Source organism: Plasmodium inui (assembly GCF_000524495.1).
Source record: "Plasmodium inui San Antonio 1 unplaced genomic scaffold supercont1.9, whole genome shotgun sequence".
NCBI classification, from domain to species: domain Eukaryota; phylum Apicomplexa; class Aconoidasida; order Haemosporida; family Plasmodiidae; genus Plasmodium; species Plasmodium inui.
The window spans coordinates 185,652-202,006 of NW_008481843.1; the positions used below are offsets into that span (position 1 = coordinate 185,652).

General features: G+C 43.7%; 6 protein-coding genes across 6 annotated transcripts in view; 3 read left to right on the forward strand and 3 right to left on the reverse strand.

Moving 5' to 3' along the window:
- C922_02514 (hypothetical protein) overlaps positions 1-93 on the forward strand; it is a gene marked incomplete at both ends in the record, with an annotated part of 3,520 nt that extends 3,427 nt beyond the window's left edge. Inside the window, one exon of the mRNA XM_008818113.1 lies at positions 86-93. Coding sequence (XP_008816335.1) covers positions 86-93 — 8 coding nt within the window. The remainder of the gene's footprint in view (positions 1-85) is intronic.
- Positions 94-365: 272 nt separating this feature from the next.
- On the reverse strand, positions 366-1,437 carry C922_02515 (GTP-binding protein SAR1B; the record flags this gene model as incomplete). Its single annotated transcript, XM_008818114.1, has 3 exons — positions 366-862; positions 1,179-1,240; positions 1,421-1,437. 3 exons carry the CDS (start codon positions 1,435-1,437, stop codon positions 366-368), a joined length of 576 nt encoding a protein of 191 aa, XP_008816336.1.
- Positions 1,438-3,547: 2,110 nt separating this feature from the next.
- On the forward strand, positions 3,548-3,811 carry C922_02516 (hypothetical protein; the record flags this gene model as incomplete). The annotated part of the gene is made up of 1 exon (XM_008818115.1): positions 3,548-3,811. The coding sequence occupies one exon, from the start codon at positions 3,548-3,550 to the stop codon at positions 3,809-3,811; it is 264 nt and encodes an 87-aa protein (XP_008816337.1).
- An 875-nt stretch (positions 3,812-4,686) lies between these two features.
- On the reverse strand, positions 4,687-5,583 carry C922_02517 (hypothetical protein; the record flags this gene model as incomplete). The annotated part of the gene is made up of 1 exon (XM_008818116.1): positions 4,687-5,583. One exon carries the CDS (start codon positions 5,581-5,583, stop codon positions 4,687-4,689), a length of 897 nt encoding a protein of 298 aa, XP_008816338.1.
- A 2,773-nt stretch (positions 5,584-8,356) lies between these two features.
- Positions 8,357-9,223, forward strand: C922_02518 (hypothetical protein; the record flags this gene model as incomplete). The annotated part of the gene is made up of 1 exon (XM_008818117.1): positions 8,357-9,223. The coding sequence occupies one exon, from the start codon at positions 8,357-8,359 to the stop codon at positions 9,221-9,223; it is 867 nt and encodes a 288-aa protein (XP_008816339.1).
- A 579-nt stretch (positions 9,224-9,802) lies between these two features.
- On the reverse strand, positions 9,803-13,921 carry C922_02519 (hypothetical protein; the record flags this gene model as incomplete). The annotated part of the gene is made up of 3 exons (XM_008818118.1): positions 9,803-9,839; positions 10,056-10,108; positions 10,313-13,921. 3 exons carry the CDS (start codon positions 13,919-13,921, stop codon positions 9,803-9,805), a joined length of 3,699 nt encoding a protein of 1,232 aa, XP_008816340.1.
- Positions 13,922-16,355: the final 2,434 nt, after the last annotated feature.

Consider the following 16,355-nt stretch of genomic DNA (forward strand, 5'->3'; position numbering starts at 1 on the left):
TAATGTGCTTTAAACCTTTTGTTTATGTACACATAAACATATGAGCAGTATATGCATTCGTCTGTGCATATACGAACGCGTTTAGATATGTAACAAAGTGGCTATAAAATGGTTGCGCAAATCGCATGAGGGGACATATGGCCGCACGTGCATGGGTGAACGAATGCTCATGCGTAAGTAGATACAGATATACACACTTTTAAACAAGGGGGGACGAAAATGCGGCGGTTTGGAACATCTGTGGCGGTTGAGGCGATTCGCGCTTGATCCTTGGCTGATTCGTGGTGCTGTCAAACGTGGCGATGCCTATCATTCTGGTCGCCTCCTCCGTGGTGCCTCCATTGCCATGCTCACCGCCAAACGCATCACGTCAGAAACTGCGATATCCACTTGAAGGCCGCTGCATAACCCATCCTTCTTATGACGCTACACATGAAAAGCTCAACTGGCCTCACCCCTGAATTTCCCTTCATGTTGTGCACAGTCAGGTTGGTGAATAAATTTAAATGCTGTCTTAATTCATCTTCGCTAGCTGCATCAGGCTTGTCGATTTTATTTCCTAGGACAACAAAGGGGACGTTACTTAATTCTTCCGTCTCGAGGAGGTGCTTTAACTCCTCTCTTGCTTCATTAAATCTAGACCTATCCGTTGTATCGATCATAAATACAACAGCGTCCACGGCTGCGAAATAGTCCCTCCAGATTCTCCTGGCCGTTTCATGGCCTCCAAGGTCAAATGTTTTGAATCTTATTTTTCCCACAACGAGTTCTTCTGAATGGGGGTGCAGCGTCGGTACGTGCTGGGCCACCCGGTCGTCCTTTAGCATGTGCAGGAGAGTTGTCTTCCCGGCGTTGTCGAGGCCTGCGGGGGGGGCGGTTAAGAAATGCGCGTGCAGAGGTGACCGATCAGCGGTGAACTTACGGAGAGGCTCCACTCAACCCACGAGAAACACGACGTGGAGAAACTCTGGCCCCCCTTTAACCTCTCCTCTCCCACATTACTGATCATTTAGCATTCATTTTAGCTACTCAGTCTACGCAACGATGAGCACTTCCCCGTTCTGGGGAGGCCTGCCACAGCGCCCCGTTCGGCTTTGCGTTAAGCATGCACACGTGTACATATGTGTGTGGCCATGTGTGTGTATGCGCAGACCCCCTCACGCGTTTAGCGGTCGTACCTAAAAATAATATCCTTGCGCTCTTCTGTGATAGGCCCAAATGTGCCAAGATGTCCCTAAACCTAAAGGGGGGAGGGGGGGGATCCAAACGGGAGACGCGACAAGGTATGAGACAGGACGGATGAGAAGAAGTGACAAGTGGTCATGCTGCCGAACGCGCAAACGTTCAATCGAACGAACAAGCGGGGGAACATGTTTTGCACCCCCTCCTCATATGCTTTTTCGTCCTCTCCCTGACTAACCAATTTATGATGAACATTTTTAATTATTCTCATCAACAAGGTTATATTCCTCTTTTGGTCTGTTATCTTGATTTTTTTTTTTTCTCCTTATCCTTATCCTGACAACATGTATTATTGTCACTTAAAAAAAATGTAAAAATCTATATGTATATGCTATATGCATACACTTGTACATGTACATAAAACGAAAAAAACAAAAAAAATAAAAAAAGAGAAAGAAAAAGAGAAAAAGAAACAAAAACTTTATCTTGTCAAATTACAGAAGCAAAATTTTGTTTTTTTGCTATTTCCATGCTATGCTGATCGGGGAAAATATTCAGTGAAACTCGAAAGGCAAAAAAATAGGCAAAAAAATAGGCAAAGAAGTAGGCAAAAAAATAGGCAAAGATGTAGGCAAAAAAATAGGCACAAAAGAAAAGGCAAAAAAATAGGCACAAAAGAAAAGGCAAAAAAATAGGCACAAAAGAAAAGGCAAAAAAATAGGCACAAAAGAAAAGGCAAAAAAATAGGCAAAAAAAATAGGCAAAATTTTGAAATGCACAATTCCAAAGGTTTATATGCTAACCATGTCAAAGGTGAAGTTAGAAGTCCACATCCAGCAGCTTGCGTCCCCTGCTTCTTCGTTCGCCACTCATTCGCCAACGTAGTTCGCCTCTCACTTTTTATCGTTACAAAGCGCTCGCATGTGATGAAGTATGTATTGTATGTAGTGAAGTGTTAAGGATGTGATTGTACTGCCTATGCAATGAGTAGGTAAAATGGCCTAAGAAGTAATCCACTGCGTATGCGGCGTGAATGTGGTCGTTCCCATCTGCGCGCTGATTTACCGACGCGCATTGAGTATATGCATATACTGCTGCGTATCCATGCGTATGCTATGTAAATACGGCCGCTTTTAACCTGTTCACTCTCTTCTGAATGTCGCTCACTTTTCTTTTCTGCCTATTTTTTACATTTTTAAACGTGAAGCAAACATTTGCCAAGTTATTTTCCCCTTACCAGTGAAAAAAAAAAGAAAAAAAAAAACATTCGCGCGAAACTCTCGTGTTAATTATGCATACCAAATGGGTTGAAGCAAATGCCGACTTTTGTGTGAAACTTTTTTTTTTTTTTTTTTTTGTTTCTCCCACCTTGTCGCCTTCACCGCGTACAATTGCTAGCTTGCTAATTTGGCATGCGGGAAAAAACAAAAAAGATCGCTTGTATGTCCCTGCCAGATCCCCCCAAGATATTTCTCTCTCCGTCTCTCCCTTTGCCGTGTAAGGGAAGCGGACAGGTCCATTGCACATGTGTACATTCGTTTTACCCGAATTTACACCTGATCATACCCGTGCGCGTGTCCACATGTGCGCATATTTCTTCCCCCTTTGTTGCACTTAAAAAGGATAAAGGAATTCTCTTCCCTCCCGTTAAATGCTCCTCGCATTTGTGTAAGGCAGAAAAAAATAAAACACCTGCCCGGGAAGGCCATTCCGCAATTTGGGGTTTCCCTAAAGTGCGGAAATTTCTCCAATTACGGACTTGCGTGCATTACTCCATATATTTATTTTCCCCCGTAGAAGAAAGAAAAAGTGAAGAAGTGAAATCATTCTGCGAAATTTTTTCCTCTTGAAGTGGTACACTCTCCGTATGTGATGTACCCCCACACACTCCTCCACAAATAGGAAATCCTTTCTTTTCCCCCTCTCGTCTTAACCCCACTTTGACGCGCCTTAGTTTCGTGTTGCCTATTTTTCCCGTGCACACGTGTGGTGGTCCCTTTTTGTACTATCAAAGGGGGGAAAGTATGCCAAGCCAGAATTAATAACTTTTTAATTTGGGAAAAAAAAAAAAAAAAAAGACATCTGTCGCATTGGAGGAATGACAAAAAAAAATGGTATGACCTATGTGAAAAGTGAGAAAATATTAATGTATGTTTGTTCTCCGCCCCGAAGTCGCCTCTTTAAGAAGCATATAAACGTGACGCCGCAGTTGTAACGGCATAGTCGTAACGATGCACTTGATTGTCCATTCTAACCCCTGTCATATGTAGCAACCCGTAGCAGTGACGAAACAGGTCTCCAAATCATATTTAAGAAGTGTGAACGACGCGAGAAAAGGCACCGTCTTGTGGCAACTCAAAGAACGATGGGGAACTTATTACGAAAGGAAAAGTCAATTGACGTTTTTAGAAAAAAAGGAGACATTTTAAATGTGCGGAACTTTAAGGCTGTCCACGTCGAGAAAGTGTACCCTCCGCTAAAAAAATCCAAAAAAATTTCCGTGTGCAGATGTTGGAAATCGAATAACTTCCCCTATTGTGACAATGCTCATCAGAAGTTGCAGCAGCAGGGGGTCATTTGCGGCCCACTGCTTTTAGAAGTTCGGCGAAGTAATAATGTGAGTGGGTAAAAGAGGGGGGCCAAAACGGAGACTATCTACATAACGATGTGACAATTTTACGAAACGACCAAGTTACCCCTTTTCTGCGCTTAAATCGTGTTTTGCCTGAACGGTTCAGTTGAAAGTGGAAAATTGGCGACATTAACCCACAGACGCGAGGGAAGAAGTTCCCGTAGGCTCGAATTCAATGCTACGTGGCGCAATGTGATCTAACTTAATTTAATTTCCATTTCATTCATCTTAATTTGCAACTTTTGAAAGAATAATTCACTCGTTTTAAAGCTTTCCATTGCGTTGTTACTTTTTTTTTTTCTTTTTGTTTCCCAACCCGTTGCATCATTCAGAAAAGGACTCAACCTTTTCGCATGGCCGTTTTGCGGTACTGTTGCACACGCGCTGGCGTAATAGAATGGAGCCCCACCGCGGAGGCATTTAACTGGATGCTGGCGAAGGCTCAAATGGGATCATCACAAAATGGATCGTCGCAAGTCTGATCCTCGCAAGTCTTATCGTCACAAATTGGATTTGCGGCAATTTGGCTTGCGCAAATCCCCGCTGTAATTTTACATAACAGTCCGGGGGAGGGGAAGTTGGACAAAAATGCACATTTCGCAAAGTGGCTAACTCATATGAACCAAGTGGAGAATTCACCAGTTGTAACGTTACCGCGGTGACTGCGGGAGGCGTAATTCAACCAACCCCGCGTAATTGTGTCGCATGATAGGAAAAAAAAAACAGAGATGAAGATTTGCACACTGGCTAGCTATATGCCCAATTTGGCAACGTCTGGAGTGGTGGTAGATGCCCTTAATAAGTGTACCCCCGCGCGTGCGCCAGGCTTTTCACGAAACGTTGCGTGCTTTAAACGTGGTGGCCTCTTTTCTCTATTCTACCCGTTCAAACAGGATGGAGACATCCAAAAGAATTATCTTGTGAAAAACGGAGCAGTCGTAAAATCTGTCCATAATTTGATCCACTGCGTCTTCCACTGTAACGTCTGGCATACGAGTCGCCTCTTTATTTTCCTCTACTAAGGTATCCAAGTGATAATTCTTCACAACATTCATAATGTCCAAGTTCATTTCCTTTTCAATATAATTCGTGCTGTAATTAACCCCGAAGGAACTAAAAATTTCGATGATAAACGGAATTTTGGGTTTCATTTTGACTTGTAATTTTACGCGGACTTTCTTTTTATCCAACGTCTCGTACACACGTATAAACTTCTTCTGAATTGGAACGACTCTGATTATATGAACTTTATATTTCAACGGATTAAAAAAAAACGTCATCAGATCGTCATAAATGTATGGCAATACTGTGGCGTCATTTTTGTTTTGCAGTAAACAGATATATCCCTCTGGCACTTTCTTAAATGTGCAATAGAAGAACAAGGAAGTGACTACGCACATGCTTAACAGTCTGAGACTTTTTGCACACCGTAATTTTATCTGGTCATGTGGTTTCCTCTCGTTTTTGTAAGCAACCCCCTGCGCATCGCGCATCAAAGCGACATCATCATCATAGTCATAATCGTGATGACTAACCTTCTCCGCGAAATCTGCATTTAGGACGCTGACTCGTGTTGGAGCTTCACTTGCGTATTTATTAATTCCATCTTTTAAATGACCTTCGGAAAGGTGTTTTTTCTTCTCTCCACCGTTATTTTTGGTATTCACCAGCTCTGCTACACTGTGGGCATACCATTTTGTGCCCATCTGATGACTGCCTCGTTTGCGCCATTTTGCATAATTTCTGAAGAGGAGGAAATTCCCTTTCATTTTGGCTGCATAGGCTTCGCAGGGTGACGCATTCCCCGGCGGGGGGGCTCATTTGATGAGCAGCATAACAGGAGGTACCTCCTCTGTTAGGCTAAGTTACCACAATCTTGGCTTCTACCTCGCGGACATTTTCGAAGACATTTTTCTATGACTCACCATTTTGGAGCAAAAAATGTAAAATAAAAAAAAATCCTTAAAAAAAATCTGAACAGGCAAGGTAAAAATTTAGAAAAAAGAAAAAAAATTTAGCTTGCTCAATTCTCAGTTGCCGTTTGTTCATGAATTTTTTTTTACCCTTTTATAAGAGGAAAGCCTCAACAGGGAAAAAGTTACAATCGGAGTGTACTATTCCGAAGTACCCCCTCTTATAAGTGTTGCCTATTAGAGCTGTTTTTTTCCTTTTTTTTTTTTTCCTCTGTAAGTTGGTACATATATATACGCATCTTGACGTGCACACCGTATGAAGGCGTCAAGTGAGAAGCATTCTTTTTTCTTCCCTTCGAGGGGTTCATCTCGTCCGGTCGAACGAACGGCCCTCATGGGGGGAGATAACCACGTCCAGTTAGGAACCATTTAAGGAGAAGCGAATTCGTTTTTTTTTTTTCTCAAATTGATAGGGACTTATATTAAATTCGATAAGCATGGGGGGGAGTGTGGCTTGGGGAAAAGGCAGACTCAATAGGAAGGGAGATGTCAAAATGGCCTAGTGACACACTGGACGAAGGAAAATCCGCCCTCGCGTACGAACAGAAGAAAGTGATACTTTTTTTATTTTAATCCCTGCATGTAACTGCAGCGACGCTGTAAATGCAGAATGGCATTTGTGGCATTTCCCCAAATACAAGCCATGATGACCACTTGAACTAGTTCGTCCTTTAAACATGCGAAAATGTGCACATATTTGTTAAGACAATACAAAGGATAAGGAATCAAGTCAGCGTAGGTTGGGATGTTTATATTTCCCTTGTACTAGTGTACGCATTTTAAATCGCGAAGAGGATGGGAGGGAGCAGCGTATCCCTGCACGCACTGTAACATCACAACATCCCCATTTGTACGTCATTTCGATTCCTTTTGCTCGCCTCCTTGTGGGCATCCCCCAGTTGAGGATTCCTCCCTTCTCACAAGGCGGCACGCATATGATCAGCATGGCCTTTTTTGTGCAATTGGCCCCTAGATTCTTCTCTTCGCTGCTATTATACGCCCATACAGAGGAGAAAGAAAAAAAAAAGGAAAGAAGAAAAAACGCATACTTTCTTATGTGCACAAAAATGGCTTTAAAAAGGGCCTACTACAATTCGACGAAGTATACGCTCGAAATTGTTGCGACAATTATCGTTCAATCGGCCATTTTCGCGAAGCCGTTGAAAGCGCATAACTCTACGTACTTTTCGCAGTCCCTACCGGCATGCACCCGCACGTGCGCACCGTACGTAAAAAAGAAAAATAATAAAATAGAATAATAAAAAAAACGCATTCGCTGTACGCAATTTAGAATTGCTCAGCGATGAAACGAAACGCAGAAAATTTTACTCTCCTTTTTTTTTTATTTTCGCGATGCAACTCGTTCCTCGCATTGTCTTTATTTTAGCGACAATGTCAGGGGTGACCTCAGCCATCATTCATCCGGCATGGTATCTTGCATTGTACTTCGCGTTGTATCCTTCATTGTTTGGCGCGTTGTATCCTTCATTGTATCGCGCGTTGTATACTGCATTGATCCGGCCTTGTATGCCGCATTTTATCCAACATTTTATCTCACGTTTTAACTTTTTTTTTTTGTTTTTTTTTTTCACTTTTTTCCGGGGCTCTCCATTTTTAGTTCCTTTTAGAAAATAATTTTATTCCCTCGAAAGGAGGACATGCGTATATTGCAGATCACTCGTGCAAAATGCATGTTGGCTTGCACGCCTTTTCTTTCTCATTGTAAGAGGGGGAAAAGAGCAAAAAAAAACGGGGATAAAGAAAAAAAAAAAAAATGACTGCCATGTTTTCACTCCTCAATTAAGGCAAGCACACAACTGCGGGAGTTCGTTTGTTCTAGTGTACTGATGGGAGCACGCAAAAATAAAAGAAAAACAAAACAAACATTGTGCATGTGAATGTACATATAAATGTACACATAAATGCACATGTCCATCCTCGCCCCTTGGCACCTATTCAACTACGCCGCGTAACGAGGGCGGGACGCAGTTTTCCGCAGTTCACGCTTTTGGCCTAAAAGGGGGGACGAACTACGACCCGAGCGCGGTGCGTAGGGCGATTTGCATCGTGCGATTCCCCGTTCGTCATTTTGTTAATTTCATCCCCTTGTTGCATCATTAGTATACTGTCGCATCATTGGTATACAGCCGCATCATTGGTATACAGCCGCATCATTGGTATACAGCCGCATCATTGGTATACAGCCGCATCATTGGTATACAGCCGCTTCACTGCTGCTTTCCCCGCCGCCCCTTCTTGCCCCCGGGACGGTTGGAAGCACATGAGAAAGTGCAGAAAGCAGCCGCGCCGCGCCCCCGCGATTTGCACGCCTCTCTGAGCAGGCGATGCAGCCGAACTCGAAGTTTAGAAGAAAGGCCGCTCCGAGTTCCCTCCTATTCTCGTTACAATGTAACGGCAAGGGAAGCGGCAGAGCCAGCGTGCGAGACAGACAAGCAGAGTTAGAAGCGGAGTTAGCAGCGGAGAGATCAGCATAAATCAGCTGAGACAGAAGCGAGTAGGGCGAATCGAACGAAGCCAGCAGGGACCACACGCAGGGAGGCAGCGCAAAATGATCAACCTAGACATTGCAAACCTGAACGATGTGAATTTAATTTTAGAAAGGTTTGAGGCACACGACCGATTTATCGAAGCCAAAATTGAGTTGTTCGAAGAAATTGACAAAGCGCCCCACAGTTACAGCGGCAGTGTAGGAGCGGACTTAGCAGGAGACGGCAACAGCGGCAACAACGGAAACAACGGCAACAACGGAAACAGCGGCGACAGCGGCAACAACGGAAACAGCGGAAACAGCGGCAGCAGCAGCAAGGAGGTTACACCGTCAAGTATAGAAATATCCACCTCAGTTGGGACAGCAGCAGACACGACGAGCACTACCCATTGTAGCAGAAAACGGGGGGCACAGAAAACTCCGATAAAGAAAAAAGTGCCAGAATTGATAAACACTAAGGAGAAGAAAAACATCCTCACAGATGTTATCAACATATTAAATTATGTATTCCCAGATTATGAGTTTAAATTTTTAAATAAGTCCAATTTGAAGCAGATAAAAAATATGGACACAGTTATCGATACCATTAATTATAGTTTATTCTACGTCATTGAGAATATATATCGCGGTTTTAATAAAAGGATTTGGAAGATTTTAAAAGAGCTCATCGATTTTAAATATTGTGATGTGTACACCTACTTGAATGACACAGACAATGATCCGTATGTGGACAAAGAAAGCATTTCAAGCTTTAATTATTTTTTTTTTGCGAAAAAGAATAGAAGAATTCTCTTCATTTCGTGCATTACTAAGCCGAAATATAAACACCAGAATGATGAAGACTTTAACAATATCTTTTTAGGCATGCAAGATGAGCCCTCCGTGAATAATCAAAATGAATATGACGAGGAGGATTCATCGGGCTAGTAGGGATCACTCGTACGATGTCTCCCTCTCGTAACTGTCTGGTACCCTATGTCCTGCTTATCCGTGCTTTTATGCGCTTCCACCCTCTTGTCGTGGCTGAGAGGAGGACACATGGTCGACCGCCACCTTCTCTCGCTAGGCACGCAATTGATCATGCAACGGTTTGCGCACCTGTGTGATGAAGGAGGCAAATTCAACAGGAAAAAAAAAAAAAAAAGTTAAATCAAAAGTGTATATATATATTGCCCCTTTGTGAAGAACGTTACAAACGTGACAAAACCGAGTCGTTTTTTTTTTCTTTTTTTTTTCGTCGCTTGGGGGAACGGAAACGCTGCCCCCTCGCATACGTCTCGTTAAATGTCCACACGAACTGATGCGTGTACATTGGGCATTTATCTCCACCTCATTGCACCCCCCATGAGTACCACCGCGTGTGCGTGTGTGTGTGTACCTGTCTGTGTAGGGGGGGGGCACACTACTCAGATGGGGAAAAACACTCAGGGAAAAATGAACCCGTAGATGAAATTTTCTCTCATGATGCTTGTCCCGGTCATCTTCATTTCACGCCTGCACGTGTCACTACAATGGGTAGAGGGACCTCAATTTTCTGATCGTCCTGCGGGTTGCGAGGAGGGAAGAGGGAAAGAGAAAAAGAATTTACCAAATGGATGGTGCTGCTTCTCCAATTTGGAAGTTGGAAGTCGAGTTTCCATCCGGGAATAACAAGGATATGGATGTGTTAGAGGGGCACTCCAACCAATAGCAGTGTCTGTATCATTGGCAATCGCTCCCGCTATGCTAAATGCCTCTCCCATTATCCATCGCTACTCACCTGTAGTAAACCTTACACTGTTTCTTCCAAAGTTTGCAAAGCTCCTCTTTGACCTGAAGGAGGGGGGGAGAGAAAAAAAAAGAAAAGGGACGATGTGCACGTAATGGGTGATCCTGTGTGGTTCGCTCTTTCATGTGTGTGTGTCGCTCCTGGGGCGCAAATAGGAAAATGCGATGGTGCTGAGAAGCGCATTATGGTTATTCACACCGCATGACGATTCGCCCCCGCGGGGCGCGCGCTCGGCCGCTCTCCATTACGTAGTCCTGGAAGACGTCGCTTGCCATGCAGTTCATATTCTTATTAATCAGATTTCCGATGTAATCATTTTTAATGCGTTTCTTAATTTTGATGCGGACATCTTTGCACAAGTCGGACGATTCGAAATGCTCCATCGAAGTGAGGCAGTCCGCATTTTCGTTTTTCTTCTCCTTCCTCCTAATGGTCGAGGCTTTATCTTCTCCGATATCGACATAACACGGAGGGGGGTGGGGCAAGACACCTGCCAACAACAAAGTCTCAATCATCCTAGTAATCTGTTTATGTGTCTCTTTGCAGACCTTCATAAACTTTTTCTTATCCAATTCGACATATTCCTTGTCGATATTTTTTGTTTTTAAATAATCACTTGGGTACAGGATGGTGGGGCTGAGAAATCTTAAGTCAATACACATCTTGATCGTGATGATATCCCTCAGCTGAGTGAACGAGACGGCTGGATCCTCTACAGTAATCTCCTTCACATTCGAATTAACGATAGATAGGTGGTAGATCTTCTCCAACACCTTCATTCCCAATCCTTTGCTCTGCATCGGTGGGAAAATTAGAAATTGCGAAATTCTGTTTCGATCAAATTGGAAGGTAAAGAAGGTGTAGGTGGTTGCCAATCCGAATAGGTAAAAATAGTATAAACTTTGTTTTTTATCTTTATTTTTTTCTTCATTTTTTTCGTCATTTTTTCCCCCTTTTTTTTCTCCGTCCTGATCATTGGTAACGTGTTTCATAAGTTCTTCCCCCTTGAGGTGTATTTCTTTTCTCCTTGTCACGGATCCTTTTCTCGCTCTTGTCTTCTTTTCTCCCTTCACGTCGGTCCCTGCTTTGGACTTTTCTACTGCCCCTTTGGTGGTTTCACCCGCTCCGGCATTGGTTGCTTCTCCCCCTTCTACATTCGATGCTTCTGCCCCGCCTTTCTCCAAATCGGAGTACAAATAAATCACATCGTAATTTTTATGGAATGAGTAATACTCCTCTTCGTCCTTACTTTGTACATCCTTCAGTGTATTTTCAATCGCTTTAGTGACCACCTCGCTGGTAAGGACGTACTCGTTTGGGTCAAACATGGATTCCATGTGCCCAACATTGTAATTGTCTTGAATTTTTTCTCCTTCTTTATTGCTATCCTTTTCGTTCCTTTTCTTCTCTTGGTCATCCTGGCTTTCCTTCTTCACCATTACTTCGTTTTGATCCTTCTCCCTCTGCTCATCATTTTCTTCTTGACTTTCACGCTCTCCGACAAGTTGATTCTCCCGCCCACACTCGTCTGTCTGCTCCTCTGGGTTCGCTTCCTCACCCCCTGGCGCTGCTGCGGCTTCTGCTCCTGCTGATGCTCCTCCTTCATCCTTCTTCCTTTTCTTAACTTCCTTCTTTTCCTTCGTTACCGTTGTTCCTCCTCGTTTAAGTTGCTTCTTGTTCTCAGTCTCTACTTCCTCCCCCTTGGGGACAAACACTTCCTTGTTATCCATTGCAATACTTGGGGGGGACACACCCTCCACCTTGATACTAGGACTAATGTTAACATTAGAGGTTCGGTTTCTACGTAACTGCACGTTTAAATCCTCGATGAAATTATTTTCTCTGAACTTGTTCTCCTCATCATGCTTGAAAACTATGTATGGTAATATGACGCTCCACCGATAATCATACTCAATGTTAGAGGCGCTTTCGATGAACCAGTGGTAGAACCATTCTACCTTCCTGTGAAGCAGCTCGAAGTTGTTCTTAACTGTGTAGTCGTACTTCACCCCAAGGAGTTCTTCTCGAATTTTTTTCCTCTTCCTGTTGTTTGTTTCTTTCTCATCACGTGCGTTCTCGATGGAGGGGGACTGCATGGATTGATTTGGAGAAGCACCCTTATGTGTTGACATTCGCTGGTTGGGCGAACCCGTTTTTGTTGCAGAACCCGCTTTGTTCGCCGGAATTTCTCCCTTTCGAGCACTTGCTTTTTTTTGTGTACCCCCTTTCTTTGCACAAGTGGAATCGATAGCCGCCGCCGCTCCCGACGCAGCCGCCGCTCCCGACTGGGTGGCTACACCTGGTTGGTTCGGGGCGCTTCCCTCGTCCACCTGTCCTGCCTCCGTCGCCCCCGACCCAGCCGCAGTTACAACAGCCCTTCCCAGAGCGGACCCTCCCGAACCGTTCTGCTGCTCCAACTTCTTCCACGCGGAGATCTTCCCATTGAGGGTGTCACCCCTCGCGATGATGCTGCTTCTGCTCTTGGCCCTCACGACGCGCAAGTAGTGTCGGTAAAGTTTAGACATATCCCTCTCCGTAACAAATTTTGTGAGGTTCTTCTTTGCCTTTTTCGATTCAGCGAGGGAGTCATCAATATCAAAAGGAGCGCCATCAATTTCAGCGCTTGGGGTGAGCTCGTCTGACTTTTTCTCTTTTTTTATCTTCTCCTTGTTCGACTTGGACTCTGCGTTCCTTCCTGCTGACGATCCGACGAAGGAATTCTTCGAGTTCCTCCTCTTCATGGTGATTTCTTTATTGCATTCGTTGGACATGGTGCTACTCCCACAGTTATCGTCATTAATGAAGTATTTTGACGTGGCAGATTCGTTCGCCTCCCCCTTCCTCGTGTGATCATCACATGGCTCATTTGGAGATCCCCCCTTCACGTTATGATTATCACTGGGTGGTACGGAGATGGTGTTAATTTGTCCCCCTTTTGTACTCGTCTTATTCTCAGTCGTTGTTTCCTTAACTGAGTTCCCTCTTCTGTCTCTACTCTTGTCATTCTTGGGGGGGGTACAGGGTCGATCCTTCGAAAGGGTGATCTCATTTTTCACCACATCTGTAAAGCCGTTTTGGTAGACACCGTCATCTTCGCCTCCCAGATTTTCTTCCTCCTCGTCATCCTCTTCTTCTTCCTCCTCTTCCCTCTCCATACCGTTGATACTTTCCAATTTAAAATATTTGGAAGAGAATCCACACTTCCTTATCTGCAAATAAATATCATCACTGAGTTTCCTTTCGTAAATGATAAACCCGGGAGGTTTGTAAATTTTGTCTTGAGTTAGAGCAGCACTTTGGTTGGTGGCACTCGGTTGGGGATCCTCCTTCCCTCCGCTCTGTTCATTTCGCTGCACCCCTTCGTTTCTTCTAAGAATTCTTAGGAACTTCTCCTCCGTCTCGACGAACCCACCTGGGTACGGGGTCGTAATGTACAAGCTCTGTAGCAGCATCAGCATAATGTAGTTTGAATTCTCATATTGGTCACTTATCGACCCGCTCAGTTTCATAAACACATCATAGCTATCACAAGTGTAGTAAAAGTCTATTTTGAGACTGTCGAACCCGATGACCTGCTCGCTGTCACTAAAGAAGTGATGTGTGAAGAGAGGCTTAAACGAATACGTGTTGTTAAAATAATCCTGGCTCGAAATGCATGGGTGGAAGGTTATCGAATTTATGGCATTTATTTTGGGAATGCATGTATACGTATTTATTGAGGGGAAAAAATTTAAAGACAGATTCTGCAGATCACTGGCACAGTTCTTTATACAATTGTAATATTCCCTGTCAAGTTCTTCATTTTTACTTTCCTCAGCACTAGCTATGGATGATTTGTTGCTGAACTTGGCCTTCATCTTAACTGAGTTGTCTTATTGGGCAAGAAAAGGGGGCACCCCCTTTGGACAACTCTGCTTTGGGGGGGGACACCTTGTGCTATTTTCTACACACCTCCCGTGTGCAAGTTCACGTAAATAGGCTCATACACCTGGGTGCGCACAACGGGGGTTATACCAATGGGTGCCAAAATGGGCATGCATATGGACATACACATATGTACCTACATATATGCAAATGCACAGTGGCTGCTCTCTAAGCTTTTGTTAGCTCTCCCACATGCGTGCATATCACTTGTTGAGAAGTGTCCCCTGTAACAGAAATATTCGGGGTGTACGAACGGTGCGCATTCCTCAGCGGAGTCGCAAAACACTCCGGGGTCATTTACGTGTGGCTAACTGTAGTGATGTACGGAAAGGAGGAAGCGAATGCACATGCATACAGAAAATATAAACATACAAACATACACATAACAAAAGCGCGTACAATCGGCCAGTCGCCACATATGACAAGACTCGCTTTCCCGTACAAATAAGACTTTACCGTCAATCTATCCGATCTCCGTGCGATGAACAACACAGCTGTACACCTACAATTTGGATCCTTTGCAACGCTTTCCTCCTTTTCAAAATTTGTCTCACTAAAAATTGCACAAGTTCAACTACATCCCTCGCAGTAGCAAAGGCAGTGGTATTTTCTTCCCTTATGCATACCTCCTGATGTTCACTTTTGCCAGCATCGCAAGGAGTGCTTCCTTTTGAACACAATGTACCTGCCACTGTCGTAATGGGAACTTCCCTTCATCACACGCACTGAAATGACAATGCAACTGTTTCCCCACTGATGGCTTGTTGTTACAGAAGAAGAGAAGAGGCATGCGTCAAACTCTGGTGCCCATCAAAACGCTTACACACATATACAACGTATAGCATACGGATGTGCAACAAATGGGAGTACAACAAATGGACGAAAAAAAAAAAACATCTCCTCACATTACAATATGTGTACAGTGCCTAACCGTGTTACACATACCAGTAGGCATGTGCAACCGTATAAAACAGAGGCGCACGGAAAACTACGCTTATGCACATACCTAAGCATATATATATATATCGGTAGGCACATGCGGGGGGATGTTTTGCCGCACAAAAATGTAATGACACATATTTATCAAATTATGGTGCATGGAGCGACTATGGCAAATGAACTTCATGCGCAATGCCTCGCAGGGCAAAATGACAAGCGAATTTTTAAGAGCAGAAAGGCGAGAAATGGGGAAAAAATAAAATAGCAAAACAGGCGAACGGGCGAATAGGCAAAGCGTCGAATGTCACCTGTGGCTACAGCTTCCTCTGCGTGACAAAGAAAGTAGTAGAGACCCTTTCCAAATGTTCCTCAATGTAAAGGCGCATTTTTCACGTTCGCGCAATTTACGAGTAAAGAATGGGGTTTTACCAGAAAGTGAACAAACTGGGGCCAATGCGATAAACATACCAATGGGGCGAATTTCGGCAAAGGTAAGCGAAGCATCGCAAAGGAAAGCGAACCAAAGCAGAGCGAACCAAAGCAGAGCGAACCAAAGCAGAGCGAACCAATCCAGAGCAAACCAATCCGAAGCAAACCAATCCGAAGCAAACCAATCCGAAGCAAACCAATCCGAAGCAAACCAATCCGAAGCAAACCAAAGCGAAGCAAACGCCTAATTTAGCTCACAATGAAGCCGTGCATGTCAGTATCTCAAAAAAGGGTTCTGTTCGGGTAAACTATGCACGTTCGTATGGGCGTATGCTTTAACTGCGGCTGGTATTCCCCCCTTCTAAGCGGAATTTCCTTTCCTTCGCGCAATGCGTTACCCTACTGGTACACCCCGCACCAACAGTTGCATAATTTTACACCAAGGCATTTCCCTCCCAGGGCGATGACACTTGTGCAAAATCGGCACAATTTTATCAACACCCCTAGGCATTTTTTTTACGAATGAGAATGAGCTTAAACGTGAACCTGTTCAACGTTCGTGGAAAATTGCGCAAACAGGACAAACACTTTGAAAAATACTAAGTTGTATTTTTCTAGCCATAAAAATTTTGTGCAACTTTTTTTTTTTTTTCATGCACATTAGAAAGAAAAAAAAAGAAAAAAAATACTTTTACAGCTAATTTGTCACTTTTGCAGCATTTTAATGCTACTAAATATTTGAACTTTCTCTCTTTTTTTTTTTTTGCCTGAACGGTTCATATAAAAGAATTAGTCTCGTTTGCAACCTGTTTTGCAATTTTGTTAATAAATTCTCTACGCTTTGGGGAGGAGTCACGATTAGGTTTTTTTTCGTTAAAACGAAAATGTATGCAACATGGTCCTGTACACCACTTGCGTGTCAAAGGGGGAGAGAATTAGGAAAAGGATAACATCAGAACAAATTATGAACAAAAAAAAGGAAAAAGAAAAAAAAGCTCG